The 16,610-nt window shown below is 41.3% G+C and overlaps 4 protein-coding genes across 4 annotated transcripts; all 4 read left to right on the plus strand.

The window, feature by feature from the left end:
- Window positions 1-774: 774 nt before the first annotated feature.
- On the plus strand, window positions 775-3,619 carry LOC128751565 (parvalbumin beta 2-like). The gene is made up of 5 exons (XM_053852674.1): window positions 775-889; window positions 1,178-1,251; window positions 2,537-2,669; window positions 3,162-3,271; window positions 3,437-3,619. Exons 2-5 carry the CDS (start codon window positions 1,191-1,193, stop codon window positions 3,457-3,459), a joined length of 327 nt encoding a protein of 108 aa, XP_053708649.1. The 5' UTR covers window positions 775-889; window positions 1,178-1,190; the 3' UTR covers window positions 3,460-3,619.
- A 1,739-nt stretch (window positions 3,620-5,358) lies between these two features.
- Window positions 5,359-6,928, plus strand: LOC128751567 (parvalbumin beta-like). The gene is made up of 5 exons (XM_053852677.1): window positions 5,359-5,487; window positions 5,997-6,062; window positions 6,247-6,379; window positions 6,516-6,625; window positions 6,691-6,928. Exons 2-5 carry the CDS (start codon window positions 6,005-6,007, stop codon window positions 6,714-6,716), a joined length of 327 nt encoding a protein of 108 aa, XP_053708652.1. The 5' UTR covers window positions 5,359-5,487; window positions 5,997-6,004; the 3' UTR covers window positions 6,717-6,928.
- Window positions 6,929-8,121: 1,193 nt separating this feature from the next.
- Window positions 8,122-9,164, plus strand: LOC128751566 (parvalbumin beta-like). Its single transcript, XM_053852675.1, has 5 exons — window positions 8,122-8,173; window positions 8,367-8,433; window positions 8,500-8,632; window positions 8,714-8,823; window positions 8,888-9,164. The coding sequence occupies exons 2-5, from the start codon at window positions 8,373-8,375 to the stop codon at window positions 8,911-8,913; spliced, it is 330 nt and encodes a 109-aa protein (XP_053708650.1). The 5' UTR covers window positions 8,122-8,173; window positions 8,367-8,372; the 3' UTR covers window positions 8,914-9,164.
- A 2,642-nt stretch (window positions 9,165-11,806) lies between these two features.
- On the plus strand, window positions 11,807-12,741 carry pvalb8 (parvalbumin 8). The gene is made up of 5 exons (XM_053851526.1): window positions 11,807-11,860; window positions 11,994-12,061; window positions 12,183-12,315; window positions 12,376-12,485; window positions 12,555-12,741. Exons 2-5 carry the CDS (start codon window positions 12,001-12,003, stop codon window positions 12,578-12,580), a joined length of 330 nt encoding a protein of 109 aa, XP_053707501.1. The 5' UTR covers window positions 11,807-11,860; window positions 11,994-12,000; the 3' UTR covers window positions 12,581-12,741.
- The last annotated feature ends 3,869 nt before the right edge of the window (window positions 12,742-16,610 follow it).

A 16,610-nucleotide genomic window follows, 5' to 3' on the forward strand; every position in this document is an offset into this window, starting at 1 on the left:
GCACCTCCAGCCAATCACAACAGAGAATATCGCCACCTTTAGCGCTTCCAGCCAACCACAGTCTTTAATTGCCGGTCATCTAAATATAGCTCATAATTCTGCTCAGGAAAAACATATGAATGTGAAGTGTGAAATATTCACTGATTTTCAAAAGGGGTGCGGCTGAACATGTTGAATTACATTGAGTATGAGAAACTTGAAATGCACCTCTTGCTTTAAGGCCATGGTGGTAATTGTTTTGCAAATGTTGAATTAGTGCTCGTAACTATGAGGATAAAGTAGAAGTGAATGGGCAGATTTATCGTCCTAAGTCTGGGTGAGCAGCTCTGTCACCAGCTGGAGACATGGAGTAGAGTCTCCGCATGAAAGACACAGTGTCATATGGTGACTCAAAAGTCATCTGTATTCCGACTTCAGTCATGGATCAATGAGGTCTGCAGTACAGTGTAAGTCCCTGCCATAAATACTCAGTTAACAATAATCTTTAAACTGAGCAGCTTCAATATTACTTCATTCTTTAGACACAACATCACAACAACAAAATCAAAGCACCAAAACATAATCAAAATAGATGGATGGCATGACCAGAAATATGAATGTAACACAGATTTAATCCTCATATTTTCCACAGGTTCAATTTATTGTGGTTTAATTTAAACAATATGTCTTGATCCCTGCAAGTTTTGTTGTCCAACAAGCGAGGGGATTATCTGCTCTGATTAACTGATGAAGGAGGAGGAGGAGGCAACCAGTGGTGTGGTGGGAACCTCCCTTGGTTTGAGGACAGATACGTCAGGTTGCTTTTTGCTCTGTGCATCACCAACCTGCAGAAGAGTGGCTTTATACACTCCACGCGAGGAAAAGAGGAGCATCTTTGACCCGAATAGCAGTAAGTGCCTGTTTGTTTACACATCTTTTTTTATTACTGCCTATTTAAATGAAGATGATCCTTTATATATGCTAACTTTGTGCAGGGAAAAGCCTCTTGCACTTACTGGAAGTTTGAATGGGGCTTTACTATGACAATAAATCAGCACAGATTTTGATGGTTCTGCTCATCCATCACCCGGACAGGGATTAAATCCTAAATATTTTGACAAAATTGATGCAGTTTTGCAGAGTCAGACTTGTCAGTTTCAAGTCACTTTGCATGTTATTGTGTCTGTTCACCCTCAAGGCACTTGAAAACCATGGCATTTGCAGGGATGCTGAGCGATGAAGCCATCAAGGCTGCAGTCCGGGCTTGTCAAGGTGAATCAAGCAACACAGAACCCACACACTCACACGCAACCAGACACACAGGCACATCCAGATGCATGTTTATCCCCATTTATTTACCAAATTTTACGAAGCCTCTGATCAACGACCCACTGCAGTCCCAGAGGGGATACCTGAAGATGGTGTTTTTCACAGTGAGAACAGTTAGCGTAGCGTGTAACCAGGCAGCAGGAGAGCTGTTACCACTTAGATACCCGGGTGTTGATGTTGAGCTTTCGTGGAGAAGCCAAAATCACACAAGCTGTGCAGTCCTCATGTCCCAGAGCGCTCAATTATTTATCGTGAGCAATTATGTTTGCATGACAAGACAGATGCAGCTTGGAAGAAAATCAAATGTCAGCACTTGTATGACCTTTATCATGAGAATAGGCCTTTAAGTCACGCCACAGGAGGAACATAGCATCTCAGATGACACCATCAACCAGGGTTGATATGAATACATCATTTTTATCCACAAAACAATTTGAAGCAACGCCTAACTTAATAAGGTTAAGAAAGGTAGCATTGAAATATTAATAATAATAATAAAAATATGAATTGGTTAAAATGAAAAGGTGATTTACTTCATTTAAAGTGAGAAGAAATATAAAACTAACAAACAGAAAAACAGTTAACACATTCACGTTATTGTTAGCAAGAGTTTTTTAAAGCAGGAAACGAAAATGTAGGATGGAGGAAGAAGTTTTATATTCTTGACACATATAAATTAAATAGAAGACATAATAGGGCAAATGCACAATAGAAAAATATATTTTGATCTCAACTTGATCTAGATAATTACTTCCATTAAATATATGTATGCTTTTGTTATGGTATCTTGAATAAAATATGAATTGTATTTTTTATTTTTGCTAAGCATAAATAAAAATCTAAAATATAATTTTCTAAAATATATTTTGTGCACACAAAATTATGAAAAAATATAAATAATAAAATAGGTGAGAAAACAAAGGGGAATTCATGTGATTGTTATGACTGACACGAGGCACATATTAACCAATTGTAATACATATCTATAAACGATTTGATTCTATAGTAAATCACATTTATTAATAATTAATGGGGTCATCAGAAGGAAAATGCTTGACCACAACAGTTTGTTGTGAATTACATTTCAATCCAAATATCACATCGTCACGAATGACATTTTATTCAAACCCACAGCCAACTGCCTGTACGAGCGCGCTGCAGGGTTTTAATATTAAATGTCAGTGCTTCATCCAGAGGATTCACACACCTCTCCTCCCATTCGTTGCAGCTCCTGGCACGTTTGACTACAAGGCTTTTTTCGCAGAAGTGGGCCTGACTGGCTCTCCTGAAGACAACAGGATCAGTGTGTTTACAGTCCTAGACCAGGACAAGAGTGGGTACATCGAGGAGGAGGAGCTAAAGTGAGTGTGTTTGCTGTATGTAAAGCACGACAAGTGTCACTTTAGTCGTTTATTTCCTCGGTAACATGAGGCCATCTTGTATTCTGTGTATAGAATAAGTCACTAGGCATATACTAGAACATATTTCCTGAACTCATCTCTAGTCACTGATCCAACTGTTTCAGTGCCTTGACTCTTTATCTTTTATCTCCATATATCTGATCTAGGGTCACCAGGAGGGATTATTATTGGCTTATAGATGCTTATTATCTAGTCTCTAGGCTGCGCAATGATCTCTAAAATGCTCCAAACACTGTGTGATCTTCTTCTGGTTCGTACCAGGCTTTCTCTTACATTATATCAGTAATTGATTCAACAAATATTTTCAGGTTTTAGCTCATTTACATGCCTCATTTTTGCTCATCACTGCATTTAAAACTAACAAAGACTCAATGTTCTTCTGCATGAATGAAACAATAATTATCAACAACCGAAATGTCATCTACTCATCAGACTATTCCTCCAGAACTTCTCTCCTGGAGCGAGGGAGCTGACAGTGGCTGAAACTAAGACTCTGATGGCTGCGGGAGACAAAGACGGGGATGGAAAGATCGGCGTTGAAGGTTAGTCAGTGGAATAAAAGTGACGTGACCGAGCAGCCGTCGTTTGATGGAGCTGTCCAGCAGTTAGTGCTGAAACAGTTGTCTCTCAACAGCAGCAGTGGAATCAATTGTGTCCTGGTTCTGTTTAACGGCAGACTCACTGCATTTTTCTTTTTTTCTCTACAGAGTTTTGTGATCTTCTGAAATAAGTCCTGAATACAGTCTTAGCGATAGTGCAACTTTCCAGGTTGTTTTATGCAAAGACAAGAAACCTCAGTGGACCTCAACCGCCCTGCTGCCCATCCATGTGTTTAACCTGTTGAACATTGAGAGTAAATGTGAAGTGTCAATAAATCCATCTCAAATGTGTCACTGCTTTCTTGATTATTTTCAAGCCTCAGCAGCTACATAGCCACTAGTCGGCCAAATCGTAGAAGCCAACCTCCTGATTCACTTCAACTTACATTCTGGATTCAACTACAGGCGAAAAGAATGAGTCCAGTCAGTGTCCATGCTGCCGGCTGCCTTAAACCCCAGCTGATGGTACATAACGTCAAAGTGGAGAGGGAGACAGCAGAGGAGGACGACAACCAATGAGTGTCATGTATGTGCTGAAAGAAGACATGAAGAAAACAGGTGTTACTGGGGGGGACGATCAAGACATGCAGGCGGAGGCTGTGTCAACCTCTGATGCTGTGGAAGTGGAAGAAACTAACCATAGTTGGTCACCAGACTGAAGAAAACACTACACCTCTTCTCACTTCTTCTCTATCAAGCGCTGAATCGGCATTCATTTTTAGCTTCCATTTTAGAGCGATCCAATCCGATCCTACTGTTGCTGTATTGTTTGGGAACAAAGAAAACTTCTATACTATTAAATAGAGCTTTAGATCATTTTAATGTTACTACATTTTATATGGAAATTATGCATGGAATTCCTAATATGTGACTGTTTAGTTGCTTAACTATTTTAAACACAGCCAGTTATTTTGTGCACTGATGCCTTTAATATTCCAAACAAGCATGAAGAAGGGCCCAATTTGTTTGTTCATAAGATTTAACTGAAGTAAACACTGCTCAAAGTCTCACCAATATTACAGTGAAACTGCCCTTATTAGGACTCGCACTGCCTTCTGCTGGACAGACTTAGCATTCCTGGCCGCCTGTAGCCACACACCCCCCCTGCGGAAGATCACCATAGAGGTAAATTTAAACATGGCTGATTAATGTTTGATACAAAAAATCCAGTGACACACATTTCAAAATGCTCGTCATAAAACAAGATTTATCATGGCAAATGGCTGACAAGGAGACTGGAAAACACCCGACACCCAGGCATGATTCCAGACTGTCATTTTGTATAAGTGAAAAGGTGATTTACTCACACAGGACACTTGAAGATTAAATCAGACTAGCTGTCTTGTAATAAGTTACTTCCACCAGACTTTTGGTTGAGAGGGAGCAGGCTGGATCAAAGGCAAAAGCAGCCAAATCATTTCTGCACAGAAAGTCTATTTATAAATTCAACCATCGTGTTACAAGGAAGCCTGAGAAAAAATTAATAAACACACTGCTCATCATAAATGAGACTTTCCCAGCCACCAGACAATTTGCATAAAAATGTGTGGAATGGAACCAAGGAGACATTTTGAACTTCAAGTATTAAGATTTTTGAATGACATTTTCTGCATTTTGATTAAAATAGATATATTCCTGAGGACCTTCACTGTTATTATACATGGAATGGTTACTTAATTTATATTTGTATTTGAGTATATAAGTATTTGAGTTTTAGTTAATCGATTTTAAGTGATTTATTATCGCAATTTTATTAAATAATACATGCCTTTTAGTTTTAAACTCACACGCTCAGACACGTGCACGGTGCCTTTAATGCGGCACATCTCGAGGGTAAACCGCGCGACGACAAAATCAGCATTTTAAAAGTTGGCTGTAAATCTTCTGGGTGCAACACGTCGAGTCGAGGATGATCGGGTTTCCCCGCGACTCGAGCTATAGGCCTCTGCGCACATGGTAGCATCCTCATTTGTTCGCCTAAAAATAGCTTAGGACTAGTAGACACATTTTTTCGAAACCCATGCATCTTGGGTACCTGATACCGGGACTCAAAGCGCTGTAAATGGTGTTGCTCAAGGATATATAAGAGCGAGGGAAAGCGGCTAGTGGCATTCACTCAAGTCCTCCTTGGTTTTCACTCGCCTCAACGCAGTGCAAAGGTGAGTGGACTCTTGGGGGTCTTCACTGGGAGCCAAGCGCAGGAGTTTCCACTGGACTATGGCCGTAGGAAGAGAGAGGGAAGACGGACGCAGACTGTAGAGAAACACCGGATCTCGGGAGGATTCAATCGGGATGAAACAGCATCAGCATCTGCGGAGGAGAATTCTTTCCGGACGCATAAAAAAAATAAGCGGCGATGACGTCACTATTTCTTGTTTACTTCCGCGCTGACTCTGTGATAACAATTGTATTTTTTCCGCTACTGTTTAATTTGATAAATTCAAAGGCTGTGTTCCGGTTTATCTTTCGGGTTTCAAGTCGATATTTGTCATACAGCGAAATGTTCTGGTTGGCTTCAAAATCTAACATTTTGCAGCGATGCTAAAATGCAACAAGCTGAGGTTCTGAACCTCTTAACTAGCTGCTTAGTTCAAGCATTATTTTCCTCTATTTTAACTGATGTGAAGTGGTTTTTCACTCTGGTTTCATATGTGTTCCTTTCTTTCAGAATAAAAAATGGCCTTCGCTGGACTCAACGAAGCTGAGGTGAAAGCTGCCCTGGACGGCTGCGCAGGTGAGTCCCAGCCAAGATCAGCATTTTAACTATAGAACATTGACATGGAAGCACAAAAGCAGTTTCTAAAGCAAGCGCACAGCTTTCAACACAAGCCTTAAAACTCCTCACATCGACTTGATGTTAACAAGGAGCTGCAGCGATGACAAGCACTAACACTCTGGTGTCACAATTCCCTTTGCAGCTGCCGATTCCTTTGACTACAAGAAGTTCTTCAAGGCATGCGGTCTGGCCAGCAAGTCCGCCGATGATGTGAAGAAGGCCTTCGCAATCATTGACCAGGACAACAGTGGCTTCATTGAGGAGGAGGAGCTGAAGTAAGACGACACCGACACTCAACACTTACTGCTCCAAATGTGTTGGAGATCTAATATTAGTCTTCCCAGCCAGCTACTGACATTAATACCGCTCTCCGATTTATTGCTTGCTCTGATCATGTTTTCCAATTTCCAGGCTTTTCCTGCAGAACTTCTCTGCCAGTGCCAGAGCACTCACCGACAAGGAGACCAAGGCTTTCCTGGCCGCTGGTGACAGCGATGGTGATGGCAAGATTGGAGTTGACGGTAAGCAGCAACTCAAAATCTAAACAAAACATCTTTAAAAAAACGCCTTCCTTTCTGTCTCACAGAGTTTGCTGCCCTTGTCAAGGCATAAATTCCCAACTGACCAAGCTCATCTTTTGTGGAACTGCAAACTCCCTGCAAGTTTTCAGTAACCATCAGCTGAAAGAATATTTTTTATACCTTATTTATGAGTTGCCTGCGGACTATTTCTCAACATGGCGCACATCTTTTTTACTGCTAACGGTATTCAAATGTGTTAAATGTTCTGAAACTTGTGCAAAATGTACTACACCACCATGCACTTTTGAGGAAGAGTGAAAAACCAGGAATAAAATACTCTTTTGGTGTAATCACATCTGCTCCAGGTCAGTCATTGTGCACTCCAATGTTTTTATGGTCACTCTACACCCACTGTTTTCACATAGCTGCGGCTATGTCAACACAATGGGTCGTGCCCTGCCAGCCTGCTCGAATGCTGACAGATGGTTTGAACTGACCTGCCCAGCAGTGGGTTTAATAATTGGTTAATGAGGAGGGGGATTCAGAGGGGCTTCGGCCAAGGGCTGGCACACTCGCAGGGAATCACCCTAGGGCTTTGCCTGCATACTCCCCAGATACACGAGGTTTTGCAATAGATACCACACAGAGCGTAAGTGGGATGTCTGATCCAAGTTTTCCCCCTCGACCAACTGCTGTGTCGTCAATGAGATGATGCACTGTGACAACAGGAGGGCTATTCACAGTAGCAGTAGTAGTTAGCAGCAACGATTGACGCCCATCTGACAGCTACTCTCCAAAGTCTTCCTATCTATCACACAGCTAGATGTGAAGGATGGAAAGATAACTTCCACTCAGTATTACATGATCAATAAATAATGGGAGCGGGACAGTGCCGCCACCTGTCGGTCAAACTCCGCTCTCTGAAATGGAACAGCTGAGCACCGACGCTGACCCTGAATTCATCCTTATTTTACTTCGCTGTCACCCAATAGCCTCGGTGCTTATATAGAGCACACGGTAACCCGAATAACAAGGGTGGTCCTGAAGCAGACCTCTGACCTTGAAGATTTAGAGTCTAAAAAAAGACAATTTCAGGACTTTTCCGTGTGAAAGGAGAGTCTTAAGCTGTTCCCATTCAAAGCACCAAACAACTGAATGAAATGTACAACATATCTAATACTTTTATTTAAAGGCAGTTTCACTTCGGAACACTTGCTCCAGTGCCCACCTTCTTCAAAATGGTCAGCTCTCACAGCACATCCAACCCGCCGTCCTCCTTGCAGGCCTATTCTTAGAGTCGGGGGACACCGAAGACTTCTTCAAACGCACCTTTTAAGCGTCTTCATTTGTGAAACTCAAAATAGACCCCTCTCTGGCTATGGGACGAATTCTGGCCACCCCCATGTCGGCGGTGTCAATTATCTCATGCCTCAGATTTCGATGGAGTGGAACTATAAAAGGTTACTTGTGGCACCAGCAGAATCACTGCAGTCGACTCTCCTTGTGTCTGTAGCATCTGTACCCTGCAAGACAAAGACCCCGACAAAGGTGAGTGCAAGCGGACTCGGACTGAGTGCTGTTGTTTGGACTTGAAGACAGTTATTCAAAAGATAGAGGGAGAATTTTAAAGACACACATGTCTCTACTTCACTTATCGCTCTTAGCAGTTACACAACGTCAAATAGAAATAGATGAAGCTAAACTTATACTTTAACAGACAAACTTTTGATTTATTCTGCAGATCAAAATGGCCCTCGCAGACGTACTCAACGATGCTGATGTTGCTGCAGCCCTGGATGCGTGCAAAGGTGAGATGAGGACTTGCCAGTATATAGTCATGTGACCCAGCTATTAACATCCTACTTTGATGTCAGACAATGGCACCTTCAACCACGGCAAGTTCTTCGCAGCCTGTGGCCTGTCCAAGAAGTCCGCGGACGATGTGAAGAAAGCCTTCGGGATCATCGATCAGGACAAGAGTGGGTTCATTGAGGAGGATGAGCTGAAGTGAGCGCAGGCTTGGACACCCTTCCTTAAAGCATGAAAGACTGAATTATTGAAATTGACCTTTGAATTTAACGCCCGCAGGCTGTTCCTGCAGAACTTCAAGGCTGGAGCACGCGCCCTGACTGACGAAGAGACAAAGATCTTCCTCAAAGCCGGCGACACCGACGGTGATGGCAAGATTGGCATCGACGGTGAGACATTACCGGACGTTTTCTCAAGTCACTGAACTTAACACTGAGTGTATTTCCATCGCAGAGTTCGCCGCCATGGTTAAGGCATAAAGAGCTCCTCTGACCAACACCTGATGGAACAACAATGCCCGCCTCCCCCTTTTCATCTGAATATAAATAATTTTTATACTGAAGAGACCTTTCCTCCTCTATACAACACACTGTCCAAAAAAATGATGATTGTGAATGTTGCTCGGTTGTGTTCATGTCTTAAATACGAATTTTGCTGTCTGTAAAATCTATGATGCACTTTCCAGGAACAAACAGTAAAGGAGAATAAATATCCTTTTGCTACGGTCTTATTGGATGTCTGTGATCAATGAAAATCCAATATAAAGCCGATATAAAACAGCAATTGGGAACATTAGAATTCACATCATATATATATATATATATATATATATATATATATATATATATATATATATATATATATATATATATATATATATATAATTTAGAGGACTATTCACAGCCGAAGAAAAAATAGTCTTGCCATTTAACACTCTTGCACGTACACACGTGCGCAAATACCCGCCCATATTTACACTTATATAAGCGCACACAAACATACTAATTCACGTCGGCAGGTGATGCAGCTACGTTTGTTGAACGCTAGATGGCGTCATTACCGCTGCAGGGGCAACATATTTATTTTTTTGAAAGGTTCATTGATGTATTCATTACCTAGGCAACGTCAAGTGACAATTCAGGTTTAAGTTAAGCGATAACATCGATAAAAAAACATGACATCCGTCAGTGGTTTTACGTCATGGTTGATTTATTTAAGAGCAGCTGTCAGGCTTAAGGGCCTGAGGAGAGAGCACATTCAACCCTTCACACAGAGCATTAGCAAATGTAAATGAATAAATGATATACAGCCAGTAACTGTATAGTCTGCCAGGTATCAGCATGACATGATGACATCATGCAGCAGCGACAGGTAAAGTCGCACCACGCGGCTCGATCCGGTGTCGGCGGGCTCTTTTTCACACACGGCCCGAGGGGGGAGATGATAGAGTTTCCCAGGAGCCACTCCAACTCCGCAGAAAACTGTCAAATGTCACTTGTTGAGGGGCCCCATTAACAAGGTGCCCCCGAGGTTAGGTTCTGAGAGTTTCACAAAGAGAAACCAGCGAAGGGCTTTTTTAAATAATGAAGGAGCGCCGGATGCACCGTTGATGAAATCCCTGACATGCAAGCTGGAATCATGTTGGCTCGGATTGAGAGAAGTTATGGTTTTATCATTGGCTGTAACCTCACATGGAAGGAGCAAGGCAAACACCCTATTTTATTTATTAGTCAATTCACTGCCTTCACATCAGGCTTAAGATGAGCGCACTCAGCGCACCTTTACCTGCATCTCCCAGCTGTCACTTGAAGCTGCCAGCAGTGCGCAGCCCAGATCCCCTGGGCAATATTCAAGGAGATCCCTGCGTGTTGGGTTACAGTATATATTTTGGGAATCACCTACGGGAAATACACCCCTGTGGCAGGCAGGGTTTTGCACCGCTGCCGTGCACATCCTCGCCTGCATGCACCTTAAGCTGACCTTGACAAATAACAGCAGAGAACAATGTTTAATGAGTTGCTGAAGGCCACTGAAGTCCCTCCAGCACGGTGGAGGTCACGAGACACAAGCGAGGACAAACGTCAGAAAGTTCAATGATAGTTCTGGGACGCAACTAAGACTACATTATGCACAATCATCATCATGACAAAAGGGTGACCTCATCCTTCTTCATCAGCACACTTGACAACGCTATTTGCCAGGACTCACAACGTTGCAGCTGCAACCATATTTCAAGTGTGAAATGTGGATTGACAGGTATGGAAGGGATCACAGATGTGAGAGGCCCTTTATAACTCAAGAATTTCAATGGCATAGGGCTGGGAGAAACTAGTGGGATGCTCTCACTGTTAAAAGACTGAGTTCACTGCGTTTTAGTGCAGCTCTTTCTTCAGCAGGACACACTGAAGCAGTGTCAATTTGACTCTACATCCTTCCCTCACTCATGAGCAAGACCCAGAGAAAAACTCCTTCACTTCGAGGTCCTCTCCCCCAGAACCACGGACGCTTTCAAGATAGATAGATAGATAGATAGATAGATAGATAGATAGATCGATAGATAGATAGATAGACAGACAGAGATAGATCGATAGATAGATAGACAGAGATAGATAGATAGATAGACAGAGATAGACAGATAGATAGACAGATATATAGATAGATGGACAGATAGATAGATAGATGGACAGACAGTGATAGATAGATAGATAGATAGATAGATAGATAGATAGATAGATAGATAGATAGATAGATAGACGGACAGACAGACAGACAGATAGATAGATAGATAGATAGATAGATAGATAGATAGATAGATAGATAGATAGATAGATAGATAGATAGATAGATAGATAGATAGATAGATAGATAGATAGATAGATAGATAGATAGATAGATAGATATGATCTCATGGGCCCCGTCATTGACTCTGCAGGCCAGATTTGGCCCCCGTGTCTTAAGTTTGACACACATAACAGAGGCTTCTTGCAGCAGAAGCTATAATATCACATAAAAAAGCTATACTTTCTGACTTCTTCTTTCCAATAAAAGTCCTCAAAAGGGATCTTGGCTGTAAACTGACACAGAGATGGGAGGGGCAGCAGCATCCAGGGGAGAGAGATTGCAGTAATTTCACACAATCCTTTTAAGATTAGAAGGAGGAGTGGCGATCGGGGACATTACAGAAATGTGATGTTTACATGTGCTGTACAGATGTCCGCGCTCTGGGCGTTATAAATAGTAAAGGTTAATTAGTTAGCGGAGAAATGTGATCAGGGGCGGGCTGTGAGAACCTGATCCACAGACAGGTAACTCAAGCGAGCTCCATTGTCACCGCGCTCGGACCTATATAAGTCCAGAGTGTCGGACAGCAGGCACCACTCAGCCTTACCTCTCCTCCGGATCACGGTGAACAAGCCAAGGATCACGGTGAGTTCTCAGCGCTTCCTTTGGCGTGTTTCTGTCGCTTTAAATGACGTTTGACTTAGAACTTCAGCTGGACGCTTTTTTTCTCCTTTTTTTGCGCGTCATTTGTTTTAATTCCTTCTGGTTTCTCCTGCAGAAACATCATGTCTCTCTCATCTATTCTCTCTGCTGATGCCATCGACAGTGCTATCAAGGACTGCCAAGGTATCGTCTTCCATCTGCACTTCTCAGATGATTTTCTAAAGCTTGAGATTCTTTTTAATAACTCCATAGATCAACACGAGATGTTTGTTTTGAGACGACTGGATTGTTTTTTGACCTGCAGCACCAGACTCCTTCTGCCCTAAGAAGTTCTTCCAGCTGTCTGGACTCTCCAAGAAGAGCGCCCAGGATGTGAAGAAAGTATTTGGAATCCTGGACAATGACGGAAGCGGATACATTGAGGAAGAAGAGCTGAAGTGAGCGCTTGAATTTGTGCTTCATATTCCACTATGATGTCTAACACCTGGGCTCCGTAGGTTCTTCCTGCAGAGGTTCTCACCCAGCGCTCGGGTTCTGACAGACAAGGAGACCAAGTGCTTCATGAATGCTGCTGATGATGACAGCGATGGTCGGATCGGAGCAGATGGTGAGAAGACTCTTGAGATGCAGTTAAACTCTATTGCTATCCAACGCTGACATCTTGTTTCTCCAACAGAGTTCCAGGCCATGGTCCACTCCTAAGCGGCTCGACCTGGACTTTCTTCCGCCTCCACTGCTTCAAGGGCTATGTTAGTTTAAGCACCAGTCAGAGTAGATATTCTAAGATATTTTATTTTGCAGAAACACACGCCGATTCACAGCAAACCACAATTTCCTTTCATGTTTTTTTTTCAACTTATCATCATGCCTTAAAATAAATGTACAATTTACCAAATTACTGAAAAAATAAAATAATAAAACCCAACTTTTCTTTGTGTTTCATGGGCGTCGATTGTCTCTGTAGGTGTTAGTGAGTGTATTCATTGCATGCTCTGCAGCATCTTTGAACGAAATGGCATCAGCGATCATGGCGTGAGCCTGATGGAGGTGACCTTCATGACCACCTGAATGGATCAAGTGACCACCAACCTCAGCTTTGTAAATAAACCCGGGTGAACCTCGCTGCAGCACACACACACACACACCACCTCACGCAAGCCAAATCCATTTGCAAAAATCAAATATGAGAAGGAACAGGACTGAATGCAAATCCATTTGAGGTCACCATCGAAAATGCCAGCTCAGAATTTTGTCTTATCATTTTACAGCACGGATAGAGATTGAAATTTATTTGCATTTTTCCTCAACCCTGCTTTTAGAGGATCAATGCCATGCAACAGTTGCGTCGTCATTGAGCCCTGCTGCATATGCAGTTAGTTATTACAGGGGGAAGATGATCATTACGGCTCACACCTGCAACTTTGGAGTGACACGGCAAACACTGAGATCAGCAGGAGATTGCACCCTCCGACTCAGGGTGTGGCGGAGGGAGTTTTAAAACAGCATTTAAAGTCCAAACTTTATTGATTGGAGGGATGCGCTGAGGGCGGCGAGGGGAAGCTGCAGAGCTGGGGAAGCCTCCTGGAAACAGGAGCTGGGCAGGGGTGCACACCATGATGCTGTGACCCCAGCAGGTCAGGAGTGGGAGGAAACAGGGAGGAAATGTGAGCTCACGGGTCCAGCTACTGGATGTGCTGCAGTCGTGCGTCCTTGACTTTCCATTCTGTTCTGGCCAGAACATCGGAGCAGGCAAAATACTGCTGAACTCCCTGAACCTTCCTGGTTATGCCCACAAACATCTCCTTCAAAAAAAGGTCAGACAGAGATGCGATGTCATCTCTCAATACTGGTTATGGGATGGAGCACCTGCTCTCCACGCACTGCACATACAGATGTGGGTTTAGATGCTTCAACACTGCCCGGCTCAGCTGCAGAGTGGAGCCTTTGCACTTACATTTTTACCTCCATCCTGCCTCATCTGCCATCGTGTGGCTCGTGGGCCTCATGTGGCCCTCTGCCTGCATTCATCCGGCCCTCTTACATCAAACTGAGCCTGTCTTTTTATTTACTTTATATACACAATTGACTACTATATGATTTTGTCCCCCATATAACTGATTTATATAAGTAAATCTTGAGGCTAAAAATAATATATGTATATGTATATATGTTCAAATAAAAAGCAAATGCAAATGAGCTGGATATCAAATATTATTACTTTATTATTATTATTTGATCATAGTCGAAAAAATCTCAGATTATGTGTATATATATTTTTTCTTACAATTTATATATGCTTAAAATAAAAATAAATATATTAACTCATATTTTTTCCTATTATTATAATTATTATTATATACATTAAGACAATAGTTCTTCTACTTATGAACTTGTGATTTGGAGTGGGGCACAATTTCTTTTTTTTTCTTTAATTTCCCTTTTTTATTAAATTGTGTTTTTTTAGTCGCCAATGTTTATTTTTAATTTGTTCATTTAAATTATATAGCTCGCCCTATTGATTCTTTTATGAACAGAATTGACTGCTATATGATTTTGTCCCCCATATTTTATGAATTATATAAACAAATCTTGAGGCTAAAAATAAACCAAATGTTCAAATATAAAGCCAATGCAAAACAGCAGGAGATTAATTATCATTATTGTATTATTAAATGATCATAGTGAAAAACAATTGTCAATTTTTCTCGTATTACATGTATTTTTTTATTATTTATTATTATTATTTTATACTTTAAGACAATGGTTCTTCTACTTACAATGAACTTGTGATTGGGAGTGGAGAACATCGTATGTAAATCCTCAGTTTTGAGCTCTTGAGAAGCTGAGTCCTCCATGAGAGACTCAACCTCTGCCTCAGAGAGGCCCAACACGGAGGAGGCAGGAGGGAAACCCAGGAGGCCTCCCAGATGACCATTCCAACCGATGGATACAGACCTTTTTGTCGAAAGCTTCAAGACCATTTCATCAGCAAGTTTTTTGGGGGGGTCAGCGAGTGGAAGAGACCTCGAAATCCCAAACTATTACCTCGACCATTGATAGATAATTGTTGTTTTCCTGCGTTCATAGAGCCAGAATTTGGGATGTCCTCAGATGTAAAGCTCCTATTGTCTACCTGAAGCGTCAATAATGGATGAGCTCCCTTCATTGTCATATCAAGCCAGAAGTGTCCGGCTCACCTTACTGATTAGATCTATGTGAAACTTTAATGTGCATCCCGTCTTCCACTGATAACAGCGCTGGAGGGAGCAAATGCTTTGGCAAACACTGATCATATTTGGAGTGGATTCCAGCCTGGAAGCCTCTGACATGATGCCACCTGATCTTCCGAACATCGTGAAAGATTTAACTGGCGTGTTGGGAGGAGTGAATGGGCTCTGCGCAGGAGCTCTATTCATAATGCAGAGGATGACAGCGCCTCCTCTGCTCACCAACAAGCTCCATCCTGAGCTTCTTCTGATGTGTGCGTGTAGCTTCCCCTCATGAATGAGTGATGGGCTCGGATCAGTGGCCCTTCGCCGCGCGAGCCGCTCAATAGAGGAAGGAAATTTCTAAGAATCTATTTTTACACTGGCTTGCTCCTTTTGTTTAGCTAGCGGCTAATTGGCGGGGATTTATATGGTGACATGAAGCAGGCTGTGTTGCAGCGGCGGCCACGCCCGACTCCTGCCCTTCTGAGTGGCTGTTAAGGTAATGTCCATCTTGGACCTGGTACTTTGCAGAATTCCAAATGACACTGGAGGATGGGTTAGAAACCTCTTGGTGATGTTTTATCTCTCAAATAAAACAAGGCAAATACCCTTGATTCAGCATTTCTAGGTGTAAAAAACAGCCGTAAAATAAGCTTTAAAAGTATATTGTTTTTAAAATCTTCAGTCATAATAATGATCGTGCACAATTTCATTTCCCTTTCTCATTAAATGATGTTTTTTCAGTCCCCGATCATTTTTTTGGTTAATATATTGTGAAATTCACCCATAAATACAGTGAATTGTCACATTTTTATACAAACTGATAAGGGCATCTTTATATATATATATATATATATATATATATATATATATATATATATATATATAATATTTGACATGAATATAAAAAATCTATATAAGGCAATGTTTTCCTTATAATAATTTTTACTCCACATATTTGGCTTTAATATTTATTTATATTTATTTCTACATAATTATTTGCAGTAATCGTCCATCAATTATCTTTTGACAGAGTAAAAAAATAAATAAAATAATTAAATACATAAATAAAATGTATTAATTGCATTTTTAATTAACACATACAAAATATCAGCTGTGATTATAACATATGCATTATCTGGTTTAATATCTGACACAGATTTTATTTATTTTATATATTTAAAGATAAATTCTTATTAATATTCAGGCTAAAATTGAAGTGCATTAAAAAAAAAATTAAAACACAAAGCTTAATAAAAAGAATAGCAAAATGTATTCATGCATTTAACAATAACAATGTTCTAATAGACAAGCCATTCAGTTTGACATATGTTTGCGTGCTATTATTTTGTTCTCATATACGACAACGATTTCTGTTCTGAGCGGACCAGGTGGACTTCTTTTTGTTGTCTGTATGACTGCAAAGATATGTCTATAAACCAGTCACAAAAGTCATTTCAGCGTCACTTGAGGAAGCAATGGGAATTTAATCTCTGTATTTAAGACAAGATGACAAAACTCTC

The sequence above is a fragment of the Synchiropus splendidus genome, chromosome 19 (genome assembly GCF_027744825.2).
Source record: "Synchiropus splendidus isolate RoL2022-P1 chromosome 19, RoL_Sspl_1.0, whole genome shotgun sequence".
In the NCBI taxonomy this organism is placed as follows: domain Eukaryota; kingdom Metazoa; phylum Chordata; class Actinopteri; order Syngnathiformes; family Callionymidae; genus Synchiropus; species Synchiropus splendidus.